At 44.6% G+C, this 16,029-nt stretch overlaps 1 protein-coding gene across 6 annotated transcripts in view; it reads left to right on the top strand.

Moving 5' to 3' along the window:
* PPP1R12B (protein phosphatase 1 regulatory subunit 12B) overlaps positions 1 to 16,029 on the top strand; it is a 187,186-nt gene that overhangs the window by 94,034 nt on the left and 77,123 nt on the right. For all 6 annotated transcript variants that reach the window (XM_090024876.1, XM_090024874.1, XM_090024877.1 and 3 more), the window contains 4 exons: positions 8,828 to 8,918; positions 11,842 to 12,015; positions 13,320 to 13,503; positions 13,996 to 14,108. In XM_090024876.1, coding sequence (XP_089881002.1) covers positions 8,828 to 8,918; positions 11,842 to 12,015; positions 13,320 to 13,503; positions 13,996 to 14,108 — 562 coding nt within the window. The remainder of the gene's footprint in view (positions 1 to 8,827; positions 8,919 to 11,841; positions 12,016 to 13,319; positions 13,504 to 13,995; positions 14,109 to 16,029) is intronic.

The following is a 16,029-nucleotide window of genomic DNA, read 5'->3' as shown; positions in this document are numbered from 1 at the left end:
TGCATCTGGTTCCCCAGGTAGTTTGTTAGCAAATAGCAAGTTTTGTTGCCTGCCTTTTGCTGGTGGGATAGCTGTGACACTGCAAGTTTCCCTAGTTTCCAAGGGAGACATTGCTGATACTGCAGTCTTTCAGTAAGCTCTTGTTATCTTTTTTTTCTTTAAATCTCCACACTTGTCCTGACCTTCAAGCTGACATACAGGCCTGCATTAAGGGGTACTATTTATGTCCATCTGCATTACTACTTCGAAAGGGGGTGGCTAACTGGCTCCTTTCAATTTACTGAAGATGCTTAGCACTGGTATAAAAATCTGTGAGGTGGGAAATCCCTGTTGCTTTTACGTTCTAGTGGAAAAGACCTTCATGTGAAATTGCTGCAGTAATTTAAATATTTTAAAATCTTTAAGAGGAGGTGCTTAAAGGCATTGCCTTTAATTGTCTGTAAACCAAATAAGCCTTTCCATCTGTAAGACATTTAGGCCCCCAGCACACATTTATTTATTGGTGTGATGGGATCTGATTCTCTGATTCCCAACAATTTCAACTCCTGCCATGCTACATGTGAATGGTAGGAGGTGCAATTTTGGGAACAGATCCCAATCATGCCCTTTCTACTGGCCAGTGTAGGGCTGTCCTTGCACTGGCAAGTTGAAAGCTGCATGCCCACAGCCCTGTGTGCAGGGCTGTGGATGCCACCTTTGAACATACTGCATATGGGGAAACTGCCCCAGTAGGAGCTGTAGGGCAAGGCAGTCAATGTGTTGGGTTGTAGCGAGTCCCAGACCTCTCCTGATCCACCATTTAAAAGTGCCTTGTTTCTCAGCCCCCACAAAGCTGCAGGACAAAGCAAGAAATGCCATTGGGCACAGAGGCTGTAAGATTCCTGGCTGGAGAAACTCCCTGGCTTCCTCCTACTGGGAACTCTGCACCTTGCAAACCTGCTCACCTGGCAGCCCATTTTCAGCATTGGGATGGGGGTTGTCCCGGTCCTGATTCTGATGCTGACAATCATGTTAAAGAATGCCACACATTTGACTTACAGCACTATGCAAACTAGCCACAAAGGTGTTTCACATTTTTTGTGGAATATATTTGTTGTTGGTTTACCACTTTATGTTAACCCTAAATTGGCTGAGTATATATCACCATTACTATTTATGGAATGATTAACACTTTCAGTGTTATCATAAATCTGATGCATCCCTTGTCCTTAGTCAGTAGTGGGTGGCTATTCATAGCAAGTGGTATGAGGAACCACCAGTCAATTCTGGCTTTTAGAGAAACAGTCATTTTGGTATCCATTAAGAACACTTCAGAGACTCAGCCTTAAGTTAAATAGATTTTTAAAATGGATTTTGGTGAAGACATCTCAGTGTATTGGAGGAATTCAGGTTGCAAGAACTGATTGCTGCTTGTGCAACACAGATATGTCATTGTTGAAATAAATAGGAGCCCTGTACTAGTGTCTTCATAAAATGTATCTATTCTCAGTATAGCCGTTATAGAAATATTGGTCTTCATTGACAAAGGCCTATGTTTTCAAGCAAATCTTATTGTCTAACAGTATTGATGCCAAGCTTTATAAACCCAGTGGATGCATTTATGATAAACTTTTCCTGTTGACAGCAAGATGGAAGTCACCAAATGCCCTTTGATGAAAGGGACAGCCCTGGAGTTAAATGAAGACAAATGTTTAATTTCCAGTGTTTGTTACTAAGTTTTGAGTTTGCACATTCCCTAATATCCTCTTGGTGAAAGGCACTTTATCACAGGTTTTTAAACTCAGCAACTTTAGGAAGCTTTAAAAGTCTGTCATGTTGTCAGGCCGGATGATAATATTTTGCCAAAGGTACCTAACTACTGATAGCTAAACAGTCTAAATCCAACATAGCTATTCTATCCCTTGATGGTTGGACCAAGAAATGGCTGACAAGGTAGGTGATGTCACAGGATGGCAAGCACTATTTAAGTGACATTTCTTAAACAGCAGCTCTTATAAGCTTTCTTTGCATCATTCCTTTTCATTTAATTTTCACTTAATTCCATTTTAATTTTCAGTCTTGTTTCTTTACAAAGAATTTTTGAAAGTCCTGTTCTTTTAAAATAGGAATTAAACAGCAGAGGAGAGTTTTGTTGCTTACAGTTTCAAGCTTCTTACCAAATAAGACTGTTCAAAAGCTCTTATTTTTTGCTCAGTTCTTGCTACAAAGGCATCCTTACTGCTTTCACTGTATGTTTCTGGGTAGCATTTCTGCTTCATCAAGCTTTATCTAGCCCCTTCCGTTTGCATTCCAAACCTTGGGGAAAATCCTTTAGATTGAATGGTTCAGTTCTTCCTCTAGCCTGGTGTAGAGTCTGTAATTTTTTTAAAAAAAAATTTTGGTGGGGTGGGGTGTATCTTGTTTCAGTTTTGTATTCCTTAAAAGTGGATAACTAATGTTTAGTCAGAGCAGAGGATGCCAGTTGTCTTCCCCAGCTTAATCTAGTTCTGGTCCCTGGGTGCAGATAAAGTGACAATTTCTGCCTGATCTGGCCCTGGAAAACAATCTACAGCTGTGACTGAGCACAAGTAGTGCATGGTTGCAGAGCATTTTAAAAGGGCCCACTGCCTCCACAATCTGAACCCTCATTACATGAAGGTTCAGATGAAGGTGGTCCAAAGCAAAACACCTTCATTAACTTCTGTTTGCATGTGCCAGGAGCAGGGCTTGGCAGATGCAACCCAGCCCTGCTTCCAGCACTGTTTTCAGAATGAGATAGGGGGTGGGAGGTAGCAGAGGGAGCTCACTCTTGGGGCTGCCCAGCCAGTGCTGGAGTGGAAACCCACCCCCACTCCCTGAGGCCTCCCTCCCCTGCCTTCTCCCCCTTCTATCCTAAAACAGAAGGGAGGTGGGGATGGGGGCTGCAGAGATGCAGCCTCTCTCCCTGGATGGGCTCCAAATTGAAGCTTGATCACCTACCCACCCACCCTTCTGACCCAACAGCTAATTTCCCTTGGGTTGGAAGGATCAGTCCTATTCATGGCACTTTCTGTAAAGCACCATGAGTTAGCCTGGAGAGCTGTACTTCTGTCTGCACTTTATGTTTAGTCAGGGCAAAGATTTGTGGTTGTTCTCCCTGGCTTAATCTAGTTCTGGTCCTTCTGGGAAAACAGGATTCACTTTGAAGAGTGGGTCAGGCAGAGACAGACACAGCAGGTGTGCAATAAGGGTATATACTCAGTGGAATTGCTTGCTTGAGTCAGTGCCATAGGCAGGGTTTTTTAGTCGTTCCTCAGAAATGAAATATACCATTGCAGCTTATATAAGGCCATCTCCTCAGAGATCTGCAGGGCCATATGTTTGCATTTTCAAGAGAGCTTAAATTTCATAGTCAAAATATAGTTTTCATCCTTTAAGAGCAGTGCCCACTCTACCTTGTGAACCTTTGTCTTCTCTCCTTATCTGGCCCTGGTTGCCCCTCTCTTCACACAATCTGATCACGGTGTCAGTCTCTCCTTGTATAACTGCCTTCTGGAACAGTCTATTTGTACATCTGCAGCATGGATTTATCATCTTTCTTTAATTAAATCTTTCTCCCTTGCCTTTACAGATCTCTTTATTTTTCTGTCCCTTTATTTAACATGCTGCAGTGTTTTAGGATACAGCTTGTTTGTAAGGGATAATGCAAAATAAAACCGTGTGACCCATCATGAAAAACATAATACTTGACAAGAATTAGAACAATATTGTAACTGAATTGTCACCAGATGTGCTACTAGCTGATTTAATTTGAAAACTATACACACCTCCATGCTGCTCTTACAGCATTTAATTGTGCCTGTCAGCCTCACTCTGGGAATTTGGTTGTGCCATAATAGTGTCATGGCTGAGTCATAGCTGAAGAAATAATTATCCTCTCATACTTTTAAGATAATCGTGGGTGGAGGAGTGGTGGAATACAATCAAGCAAACCAGGGCCAAGAGCTTGGAAAGCGGCTAGGAATTTGGGGGACCCAAAGTGAGGCCGACTAAAAGTTTGACTTTCAGAAACTGATACACTTCCACTTTCTGAAAAGCAAGGAAGTATGTAAGAAAACCCAGGGCTGAGGCACCTGGATTTTGTTTTGTTTTCTTGGGTGAAGTCTACCTAATATCATGGTGGGGGGCAGAGGGGAAGAGCCGGGGGAGACTTTAAAAAGGAATCTCCGGTCCCTTTCATCCTCGTTGAGAGCACAGGCACACAATGCAATACTCACTGTACCACAAAAACATTAACACAGAGGCTATCCTGGGGACTCTTGCTTATAAGTCTCGGCACTGCTGAGACATCCAAATACTGCTCATTACAGGGAATGGATGCGGAGAATTGGAGCGCTGTCAAAAGGAGAACGTTTCAAAAGGGCAGCAGCTGTTAAGTTCCAATTGTTAGATGCAAACAAGTGGGAATGATTCAAATGTAGCAAAACCATTTCAACTTTAACTCTGATTCATTCAGGGTTAAAGTTGGTGCTATTTTGCTAGGTTTGTATCACCCCTGTTGCTAGTCTGCAAGTAGCAATTAGAACCTAACACAGTAGTGGGCAGTTACTTGGGGCTGAGGACCCCGTAGGGCAGGGGTATGCAACCTTTTTGAATGTGGGGCCAGATCATGAAATTCTTATCACCCAATGGGCTGGCAGGAGCGGGCGCTCATGCGGCCTGTCCAGTCTGGCTGCAGCCTGGGGGCATAGGGGTCAAAGGGTGCTGCCTGACCCCGCTGTGTCTTCCCTGCCAGCTGGTCAGCTTCAAGGATGCTCCCACACCTGTGCACCTTGGCTCAGCAGCCAGGGGGACATGTGGGAACTCTACGGGGGGGTGCGGGATGTGTAGGGACACCCCCTTGCTCCCTCTCCCCTGGGGCAGCCTGAGTCCAAGCGGCAGGAGTCCCTCCCTTCCGGGGGCCCGCAACTCACCACCCTAGCGCGATGTCTGTGGGCACGGGGAGGCGGGAGCGGCGTTGGCTTCCTGCCCCGACAGCCACAGCAGCAGTGGCAGCAGCGTCTCCCACGGGCCCAGCTGCAGCATCCCTCCAGGCTGGCATCCGTGCCCCCTGCGCCTGCCTGCCCACTGTACCACGACCTGCTCCAGCCCATGCAGCCAGCAGGAACCAGTGCAGGGCAGGGCTGGCGTGCAAATGAGGAAGGGAGGGGTGGGGCTGGAACAGAAACCCTGCAATGTGGGAGAGGGGAGGAGCTGGCATGCAAATGAGGAAAGGAGGGGTGGGGCAAGGAAGGGCCACAGTGAAATGAGGGGGGATGGGAGGAGCTGCACCGTGTCGGCAATGTCAGGCTGATGGGGCGTGTGTAGGAAGGAACCTTGTCCCTTCCGCAGCCATTAGGAAGCTGCTGAGGGGCTGAGGGAGGGACAAGAGGTTGCCATTGCAGCACCACGGGCCACAGAAAATGGCTTGGTGGTCTGCATGGTGGCCTGCGTCTGCATGTTGGACAAGCCCGACATAGGGAGTTTTGGTTAGCTGTTGTAGGCTGGGTCAGCACTCCTCCCACTGCAGCAATTCACCAAAACTCCCTATGGGGCTGTGGGTGGGTGGAGAGCAGTGTTTAGGAGAGGGAAGGGTGGAGAGGCTGGGGTCATATGCCCCTGCCCTCTGGGATGGGGCATGTGCATGTGTGTGTCTGTGGATGGGGGCACTGGCTAGGCACTAGGTCCCAGGAACCTGCTGTGGGTATGGGGATTGGGGAGAGGAGTGGAGGGTGGGGGCTGGTACATGCAGCAGTGTTCTTCTGGGCAGTGCTGTCCACAGTGTCCCTGTGGTGCTCTTCATGGGACTGAGCCCCACTTGCTTGTGCCAGGGCAGCCTATGCTGCATTACTACTGATTCCTGCGGCCCAGCCGGGTGCTACTCCATGCCCCACACCTTCAGTGGCAGTTCCTGCTCCTGATCTTGCCCCTGCAGCACCGTGCTGTGCCATGCAGCTCCTGCCAGAACCCTCCCCCAGCATGCTGGGCTCTGCTTCCAGCTCTCAGGAAGGCCGCTGGACTCGGCACTGGGACAAGAGCTGCCTGGCTGAAGTTGTGCATTTGCCTGCCTGGAACAGCATGGTGTAGCACAGCAGGGACAGGGGCAGTTTCCGACAGGCTGTTCCTGCTGCAACAGCAGCTGGCCAGGTGCTGCTCTGTGCCTCCTGCCTCCAGCAGCAGCTCCTCCTCCTGCTGTGCCACTTCCAGTGGGTGCATAGGGCTCTGGCTCTAGATCCCGGCTGTCTTCCACTGGAAGGTGCCCAGGAGCTGAAGCTGGAGTCCCGTGTCCTGGGAAAGGAGCTGTCTGACTGAAACTGCTCACCCAGAGTGGTGTAGCACGGCAAGGGCAAGATTAGAAGCAGGAGCCACTGCTGGAGGTGGGAGGCTCAGACCAGCACCCGGCTGCAACTGCATTGGGAACATCCCTGCTAGAAGTTCCACGTTGGCCAGGGCCTGGGCTGGCAGGAGCCTGGTTCAGCCTGCCCCAGCATAAGCAGGCAGGGCATGGCCCTATGTGGAGTGCTGCAGGGGTAGCTGAAGGCCAGATCCAGTCACCTGGTGAGCCAGGTTTGCCCTGTGGGTCATGCTTTACCAGCCTCTGGCCAACAGCTGCCATCCTTTTGAGATGTTGCCCTTTTGCAGTGACTCCAAATGTATACGTCTATACCTAGAGGTATAGCTGTTTTTAAAAGATTTGTCTTGCAACTCCAACTTCTGGTGTCCTTTTAAAAATCTACCTACTTTTGCATATGCATGATCTTTAGTTACATGAACAAATCCTAGTTGTCAAATATAACATGACTCTTTTCTCTAGTGTTTATAGATCCAAATGCTGGAACATTTTGTGGCTTTATTTGTAACCTAAAACTGCTTTGAAATGGTCTGGATTACTGTCAGCTTCAGATTTCCTCTTTTATTAGTGTTTTACTGGTATGTACATTAATCATTGAATTCCAAATCCTGAAGTATTTAGCTGTATAACTCCTGTTGATTTCAATAATGAGGTACTAAATTAACAACCTACTTCAGCTATAAACTGAGGGCATACATATATTTTACTGCTGTTTTGTATTTGCATTTTTAGAAGCTTCTGGGTGCTATGCACAGCATTAGATGCTCTACTTAGGCCATGGGCTGTAGCAATTATATGCACGCTGGTTGATTTCTCAAATACTTGATTGCTGAGATTGTATCTTCATGTATTGCACACAAGAAGGCAGGTCAATGTTAAGGTTGCATGTGCAGCTGTGACTTTGTCACTTTGTGGTCTGACTAAATCTCTAACTCTGTGACTTACTTTTCTCAACAATTCGGAATGAAATGTCCAGTGTCAGGAGACATGTTTAATGACTGGGACATATCATACATACGACATATCTTCCACAGATTTACTGGCCAGGTGAGTTGGTGGCTAGCACCAGATACTTCAGAAGAAGGTGCAAGAAAATCGATAGACAGTATGGCATAACTAGCCTATAGGCAGAGACCAACCTAATTTGCAGGGGCTGCCCCCAGATTTCACAGCAGAATACAGGCCCAAGCAGCCTTTTTGCAGGTAGAGCAGAAGAGGGCCCTCTATACCTCTAGCTGAGGGGCCCTGGTGGCTCCGCCCCACACTGCTGATTGGCTGTGGGGTGCTACCTGTCATGTGGCCCTGCACCCCTAGCTTCTGATTAGTTGAGGATTGTCAATCATGTAGCCCCACCCCTCACCAGGTGGTTATGGGGTGGGGCCACATGACAGGCAGCCCTCACAGCCAGTGTGTGCATGGGGGTGGGGCGCAGCCATCTAGCTGACAGCCCCCCAAATGGGCAGCCCCCCCCCCCTTGGGCAGGCAGCCACAGTGGGCTAGAGACTGCTGGTTCCCTCGGGGAGCCTGAGTTTCATCTTCGGTAGGGTTTTTTGGGGGTGGGGAAAGTTCAAGAGATGTCACGGGTATTGTCCAAATTTCGTGGAAATTATGAATTCAGTAGGTCCCTACCTATAGGGGATACTTTTCCCAAACACCCAAGGCTTTGTAGCTGGTTTATGGTCTGATGCACAGGTTTTATTATCGTTCTCTTGAATTTCTTAGTTATCTCTTGCATGTGTTTTCATATAAAAGTCCATTTTTTTTAAATCCTTTTTGGTTCAGTGAAATCTAGTGACAGTTTGGTCCACATCTTAGTATTGTTGTATGAAGTTCGGACATGAACATGAGTTGGGAGGGATTTTACTTCAACATTTACAGGAATTTCTGCAGTATTTTTATGGACACTTTACTGTGGGCAATTCTGTCCTTACAGAAAGCTGGCAAGGGTAACATTATAACAAATGATTTCACACTAATTTTCACTTAATCATCTGTATGTATTGCACACAGCTTTTAGTCCTGAAGAAAAATGTAAGATGTAGGTTATGAGGAATATAGAAAAGCAGAATTTATGTCTCTGTGCACTTGATCTGAATGGAACTACAAACTTTCTTGTTTGTTTTAGTTTATGCACCAGAAGTTGTAGGCAGTAGGTCTAACTGGAGTCTGTTATTGTATGTAGGTTATACTTTTGTATAGACATTATTTATACTAGAGTATAATATGTCCAGCTGGTAACACTTGGACATTTTTCTTGAAGGTACTGTGGTGAATGAGTGAGCTGCAACACTGCAGCAATTGGTTGTGTACTAGTATAGTCATAAGATGCCATGTCCCCTAAACAGAAGTGAGAGAGACTGCACAGACTAAGCAAAAATGGCTCAGTCTATATGATATGGGTAGAAACTGTTGCTGTGAGTTGGGCAAAACTAGGTCAATCTTCTATTGTTTTATGCTTTCCTGATCTGTTCTTTTCAGGTCATATCTGACCCCTGTGCGGGATGAGGAAGCTGAGTCTCTAAGGAAGGCACGATCCAGACAGGCCCGACAGACGCGCAGGTCTACACAGGTGAGGAATGATTTTCCTGCTGACCTTGCATTCAGGTCGCAGGCAAGAGAGCCCCCTTCCTTTTACGATATCTTGGTGCTGTGGTATCCTCACATATTTGCAAATTGTATCTGGGGAAAAGGGAGATGATTTGGTTAGTGGCTCCAAAAGACATGAAGTTAGACCCATAGATGTAGGCTCTAAGAAGTCTTTAAACTCAAATAGCATTTTTCTTTGTTTGATTGTTTTCTGCCTTTCCCGAAAAAGGCTCGGTGCTCTGTTTCCCTTTGTTCACTGTTTACATCAAGAGATTGAGCATATTTTAAGAAATGCCCTCTTAGACTTGGGGTCCGCCTTGCCTGTAGACTCCTTATTTTGCTTCTAGCCCAGTTTGTGCAACTAATTCTTCCCGTGGTCTTTCCTGGCCATTCTGTCTTGGTACTTTTCTATCAAATGTGAATATGAAAGTGAAGGAAGGTAAAGGCTGGTGGAAGAGGTATGGAGTGGAGCTGAAGTGGACTTTAAACTGCAAGCCCAACATCTCTGGACAAGTATGGGGTATCAGAGGTTCCCAGCCAGGGGTGCTAAAGAGTTTTCCCACTGGGGCTCTAAAACTTTGCATCTGGCTGGGCTGCTGGGCATGGTGGGTGAGAGGCAATGGAAGCCAGAGCTGTAGGCGCAGTGTTTAAAGTCCCCAGTGGAGGAAGCCCATCAGCATCCTCTGCTGGGACCCTCTGATTCCCCCTGCATCAAGCAGCCTGGCCAGAGCTGGGTTTCCACAATCCAGCAGGGTTTGTATGATCAGATGATTGTCTACCCTAACAATGCTGGTTGAGCCAGACCTAGGACTGTCCAATGTTCGAGCCAAGAATCACCTGACCGTCAGCTCCACTATACTGTGACACCAGCCTTAAACTTTCCAGTGCAAAAAGAGCCTGGCATGATAGTACTGGCACAGTTGAGCTCTAATCCCTGATCCCAAAATCATGCTGTCTGGTGCACACATGTGGCATAGCAGGAGGCATGATTATTTGGATTTAGGATCAGATCCAATTATGCCATTAAATGAATGTGTGCCAAGGGCCTTAGTGACATGCATGTGATACACAAAGCTCACTTAATCTGCTGAAATATATAACATCTGAAATGAAGCATGACATTTGACAGCCAGCAGCACCACAAAGATCTTAACAGGAAACAAAAAAATAGATATATTTTAAACTTAGGCGGAATTGAGATGACAGGCTGAAGACTTGACTAGCTGGCTTTGGCTAGGACAAATATCTTTTCCCCCTCTTGCTCCTTGAAAGGGTCAGCAACTCTCTAAAGACCCTACATTTTTAAAAATATTGTATTTTACTCAGGGGGATCACAACTTAATTGTCAAAACACTGCAAGTAGACATCCGGTAGACATGCACGCACGTGAGTGCATGTATGCATGTGTATGTTACATTAATTCATTATTTTTGAATGATTCTGTCTAACAGGTAGTAAATTCAATATGTGCCTTGCTTGTTTAATTTGAAAAGAAAAAGAAGCAAAACTATGTCATTATTTTAAATCAATTACTTTTGGTTATTCTTATAATTGAGAAGTGTAAACTTATCACATTGTGATGGGTTTGCACCATCCTAATGGGCAATCATAACTCCAAAATAATGTGCATGTACAGTTAGCACAAGTGCTAGTACTTGCCCTATAAGTCCCCACATTAAGAGCTTTTCACCTGGGTGTTACCAGGTTCAAACTGTCCAGATATGTACATGCAATTTCTCAGTTATTGGGAAAATGTAATAGACAAATGGAATTGCAGATGTTTTTCTGTGCTGAAATCAGACTCAGCAGTTTCACAGAGTAGGCTGAATCAATTTTATTTCCTTGAGTACAATCCAGGAGTCTATCTAGTGCTCTGGATGCCCATCTTGTAAATTAATAATCTCAGCATGCATATAACCCAAGGACTGTTTCTACATGATATTTATCCACTTCACCCATATTCACTTCAATCTTAATAAAGAGAGAAAAGATGAGCTTTGCAGCATGTCTGCAAGGCTAACGAACCTGACTGTTAAAGACCAACGCAGGCATTTAGCTTTGTGTTCCAGCCTGCAGTCAGGCAGCTGTGCCACCTTCCACCATACTATGAACTTCATTTTCATTGTGCATGCAGGTTAAAAACTAAACATGAAGCATTTGTTCCCATGTCCAAAAGTGACCCTTAGAAATGAGGATAGGAAGAGGCTTTCCAGCAATCCATCTGTGTTCAAGGTTTCCTTCCAAGCAGATAGCTCTTTAATGCCCATCTTGAGAAGTCTATAAATTCAGTAGCGTCTTCAGTCTATCTGACAAACATGTGAATTATAACCAGCGTTTCACCATAGTGGTTTAGCACTTTGTATTTATAGGGATGTTGTCTACCTGTCTGAATTTAGTAACTTCCTACAGTGAAGCCTGTAGTAGATGACTGAAATTGTCAATTCAACTGGCATATATCAAACAAACGCTAGTGAAAGTATGTTAAGTTTAATAGAGCAAAATATCAAATTAGCAATAAACTGGAGACTGAATAGAGGAAAAACCTATCTGGATGGTGCTATAGTAGACACATGATTGGCATGTCTGGTGAGCTCTCATTAAGTATGGCTTCTGGTAGTATAACCAGCTCATTAGTTTCATTGTTGTGGATCTCAATTTTGGGTCATCTTGAGTTGCTAAGTATACGTATTGATTGAGATTATTATTATTTTTAAGGTGGATTTATTCTAATCTCTTGATGTGAAAGTAGGACCTAGAGATATCAGCACCTGTTGTGCCGAACACTATAAAAATGGTACCTGCCCCGAAGAATTTGCAGTTAATTAAAGAAGGAATGCACCTCTTGTCTTTAGAAAACACTTAGTTATAAATGTTCATTTGATGATGTTGTTTTACTCCTTCCCCAGGGTGTGACGCTTACAGATCTTCAGGAGGCAGAAAGAACCTTCAGTCGATCTCGAGCAGAGCGGCAAGCTCAAGAGCAGCAGAGTGAGAAATCTGAAAGCACTGAAACAACTGAGGACGGAAGTGAGAAACAAGGGGAGGCCCGGCCCCGGTGGAGCAAAAACCTAGATGAGGAGGTGGTCTTTCTATGCTTCCTAGCTGACTCTCTTAATAGTTTGGACCAGCTGAAAGCAAGTGAATTCTGTTGATTGACTAAGAGTAGTCTCTGGAAGACAGAATTGGCTATTATCTGATTAATCTAGATACTTAGGTGCTTGAAAGTTATATGATACATAGTTGGTTTGTTTGTTTCTTGTATTGTAAATTACTTACTGCCTTGTTTTCATTTAAAATTTCATTTTTTATCTCGTAAAATAAAAAAATTACGAGAACTGCAAGATCATTGAATGCAGATTTTAGTAAAAGGAGAATGATGCCACAACTCCATTCTCTCTCTAAGGATCTAGTTGAGGCTCAGCCTTGATGCGTCTCCATAAATGTTCTGAGTAACTGGTGAAGAGCAGACACAGATGAAGGAAGAACTCCTCAAAGGAATGTTATCTTCCACAGATACTATGTTTGGGTGAACTCTAAACCAGGCCAACTTTCTCTTCTTCTAGACCATGCTTATTTGCAAATGAGCAACCATCCAAAGTTAGCTCAGTGGTAATAGGAAGTAGTGTAAGCAAGGAAGTCACAGTATTCCTCATTATTGAATTCTGATGGGAAAGGTTGAAATGAAAATACCAAGACTTCAGTATGCCATGTTTAATATTATTACTGGTCTGTGCCCTTGTTTTACATTGCCAAATGATTGTTAATACAGCTATTACAAGAAGCCTGATATCAGCAGCTTCTTTAATATATATTATGCATTTAGCAAGCCACCTGAATTTAAACAAAATTGATATTGAACATTTTGATTGGCTCGAGCAGAACATGAAATACGCACACTTCATTTTGGCAGACCTATACCCAATCCCAGGACAATGCCTGGGTTAATGTTGTTTCAAATTTCTCCAGAAGTCACTTTCCAACCCTGACATAAATTCATGCTATTCTAGTGGATCTTAACATGTAGTAGTCCTGGCTCCATCCTTTTTTTGACAGAACAACTTCCTTTCACTGTGCATCTTTCTAGTCTCTTTGACATTGATGGCATTGACTTGCAAGCTGGCTCTTGAAGATGCCTGTACAGAGGAATGAACAAACGATCCCTCTCGTCCCAAGCCTCTTCTCTTGTTTGTGTCCACCCTCAGGTGTAAACAGCGTTAAATCCATTTCCTAATCTATCCTCTCTGGCAGGTTATGGTTTAAAATATGCAGCAGCAACGAAGAAAACTAAATTTCAGATAGCTTTGTTGCCCATTTAGAAGATATAGACTTTAACTGGCTTGTTTCCTTTCTGCTAATCTTTTTATTTATGGCTGTTTGTTTGCAGCCTGTCTATCGACGATTAAGGTGTCCTGTACAACCAGACAAACCCCCAGCACCAGTATCTCCCTCTACAGCTGCCCCTCTTCTTTATACAAGTTCTTACGTGGCTCGGACACACAAACCTCTAGGCCCCGACTCTGAGAACCCAGCAGACTTCCAAAACACAGCCATGGAGACGGAAAAAAATGGTACGTACCTTTCAGAATGAAGACAACTCAGATGTTTTAGACCAGGGTCAAGAGGCCCAGTGTATATCTAGAAGGCATTGGGTTTTCAATTATGCACTGTTCCAGCTGGGCCTGGTGGAGGGGGGTGGGGTACAGGGCACCTGTGAACTAATCAAGCTAATGTACATGTAGATGTAATGCCTAACACAGGATGTCTAGGTCACTTACAGAGCAATCCAGTTCTGACATGTAAAGATGGAGATTAGCGGAGAGGTAGCTAAAGCAGTGGTAGAATTTCAAGTAATGTAACTCCTTTTAGCCAATGTCCTTGCATGGTGTTGAGGGAGCTGTGCTGCTGGAGGTGCAATCTTTAGGATCTATCCAATGAAAGGAATATAAAGTTATCAGGTGTCTTTTAGGTAACTGCAGCTAATTTGAAAATGGCACTAGGACTTTGATTAAAAACAGAATTGTGAATCATCTCAAACCAATGTAGTCTCTTTGCTTATCTAGAGTGTGAAGATCAAGATTTAGATGATAGATCTCCAAACAAGCAGTCAATTCGAGAGAGGCGGCGGCCAAAGGAGAGGCGAAGAGGCACTGGCATCATTTTCTGGACAAAAGATGTGAGTGAGAGCTCCCTGGAGATTGGGGAAAAGGGCAAACTGGGTCTTCAGTATTCAAAGCTGAATATCTTTCTGATTTTTAAAGTCAAAATCCATTTGGGTCTCAGTTCCATTCTGTTATATTAGTACATTGAAATAAAGTCCCCAGGATAAAATCACCCTTTTTACTTTATGCCTAGGGTGAAATGTGTTGAATATGTTGAAGGTAACTTTTATTTTGAGCTTTCCGCTTGCACAGGGAGTAGATTTTCATCACTGATTCTTAGGATATGTCTTCATTGCCTCCTGAGTGAAGCTGGGCACCACAAGAATAATCCACACCTGCTCTGCTCCTGCTTGAGTTGGCAAATTTGTGGAGTAGACAGCATGGCCAGGGCCTGAGCATGTGTCTTGGCACCATAGTGCGCTCTCTGAATGAAGAGAGCCTGAACACAGAGAGAGGGCATATATTCAGTGCCATGCCAAATTGCCCATTCTGTAAAATTGCCAGCCCAGGCATGCACAGTCCATAAGACTAATTTCTTGGTAGTGTGCCTAAATTTTATTTAGGATGTGATGAGCTTCACATAAGAAGAGAGCTAATGTCCAGCATGCTACAGTACTGGCCTAGCAGTGAGAGAGGTTCCTTTACTATGGTAATATGATTTGTAGAATTTTAGATCTCAAACCAATATTCTTCATGCTAAAGTCTGCAGAGCCATTATAATATTTACTTAAGCTTGCTTGCATTGTGGGGACAGAAGCAGACCTTGCAATTGGGAAATGCTGTCCTTGGGAAATACCTTCCCAGGAGTTGGCAGTTCTCCAAGTCTTCCCTTCTCCCAAGTTTTCTTTCATGAAGGAAAGCAGGTAGGGACTCCAGATCTTATTTCAGGTCACTTGCTGCATCATTAGGCTGTATATGATATGCCAGAGGTTACCCCAGCCAAGTAGAAGATGGCCTCAAGGACTCGGGCATCTACACCAGCATCTGTGCCTCGTGCTGCAGAATTGAGCTGTCTCCTCTTCCTCCAGTTTCCTGCAGGCTGCAACTGCAGCAAGTGCTGTGCACAGCATAGGCACTTCTAATATCAGAATGAAGTAAGAATCCTTTGGGTCCAGTTCCTTGCCCTCGCTGCCAACTCTGATAGTCCCCTCATGAATTCCTACTCATGTTCAGGAGTGAGCTCTGTAGAGGGAGCACAGTTCATCTGAATCCCTTGTAAGAGAGAAGCTCCCCATAATCACTGTCCTTTTAGAGACTAAAAAAGGGCTCATGTTGGGGAGAGGAAATAGTTTCTTTGAGGGCAGGGAGATCACTAGCCACCAGGAAAAATGTCAGACTTCTGAACCCCACTCATTTACGCTTTAAAGCAGAATTATGGGGATAAAACACCCAAAGGAGGAATACATGAATAAATTAAGTGCCTGAATTCTCCGCTCGTCGCCCTTGTGTACAATGCAACGAATCAGTGAAGAAAGACGAGGAGTGACAGATACCTATAGGCCTGGCTAAACTGTTCACACAAAGGGAATTGTTTGAAGTTAAACTTCAGCAGTTCAACTTGAAATCAGATGATCAAGTAGTTCTATATTAAATTTTCTGGAAAGGTTTTGTGAACTTATGGGTAAGTCTGCAGTTACACTTGACCAGTTAGATTTCCTTGTACACTATGGCAAAATGCAACACCGATAGAGATTTCCTGGTTTCTTCATCCTTCCCCATCTGACTTGTTCTCCATTCAGATCACTGGTTGGGAATGAGGGAAAAATGGAAGTGGTTGAAAAGTATATCAACCTGCAGCAGAATGATAATCTGGATATTAGGACAGGGCAGGCCAAGGCAGCAACTGGAAAATTTCCAAGTTTTTTATGGTCACAGCAGTCAACCCCTCTGTTCTTCCCAGTTATGGAAAACCTATTGGCCCTATTTCTCTGTGCA

This window comes from Crocodylus siamensis, chromosome 13 (assembly GCF_052110815.1).
Source record: "Crocodylus siamensis isolate JL-2025a chromosome 13, ASM5211081v1, whole genome shotgun sequence".
NCBI classification, from domain to species: domain Eukaryota; kingdom Metazoa; phylum Chordata; order Crocodylia; family Crocodylidae; genus Crocodylus; species Crocodylus siamensis.
The sequence above is the reverse complement of the archived record's forward strand: the minus strand, read 5'-3'. Positions and strand labels throughout refer to the sequence as shown.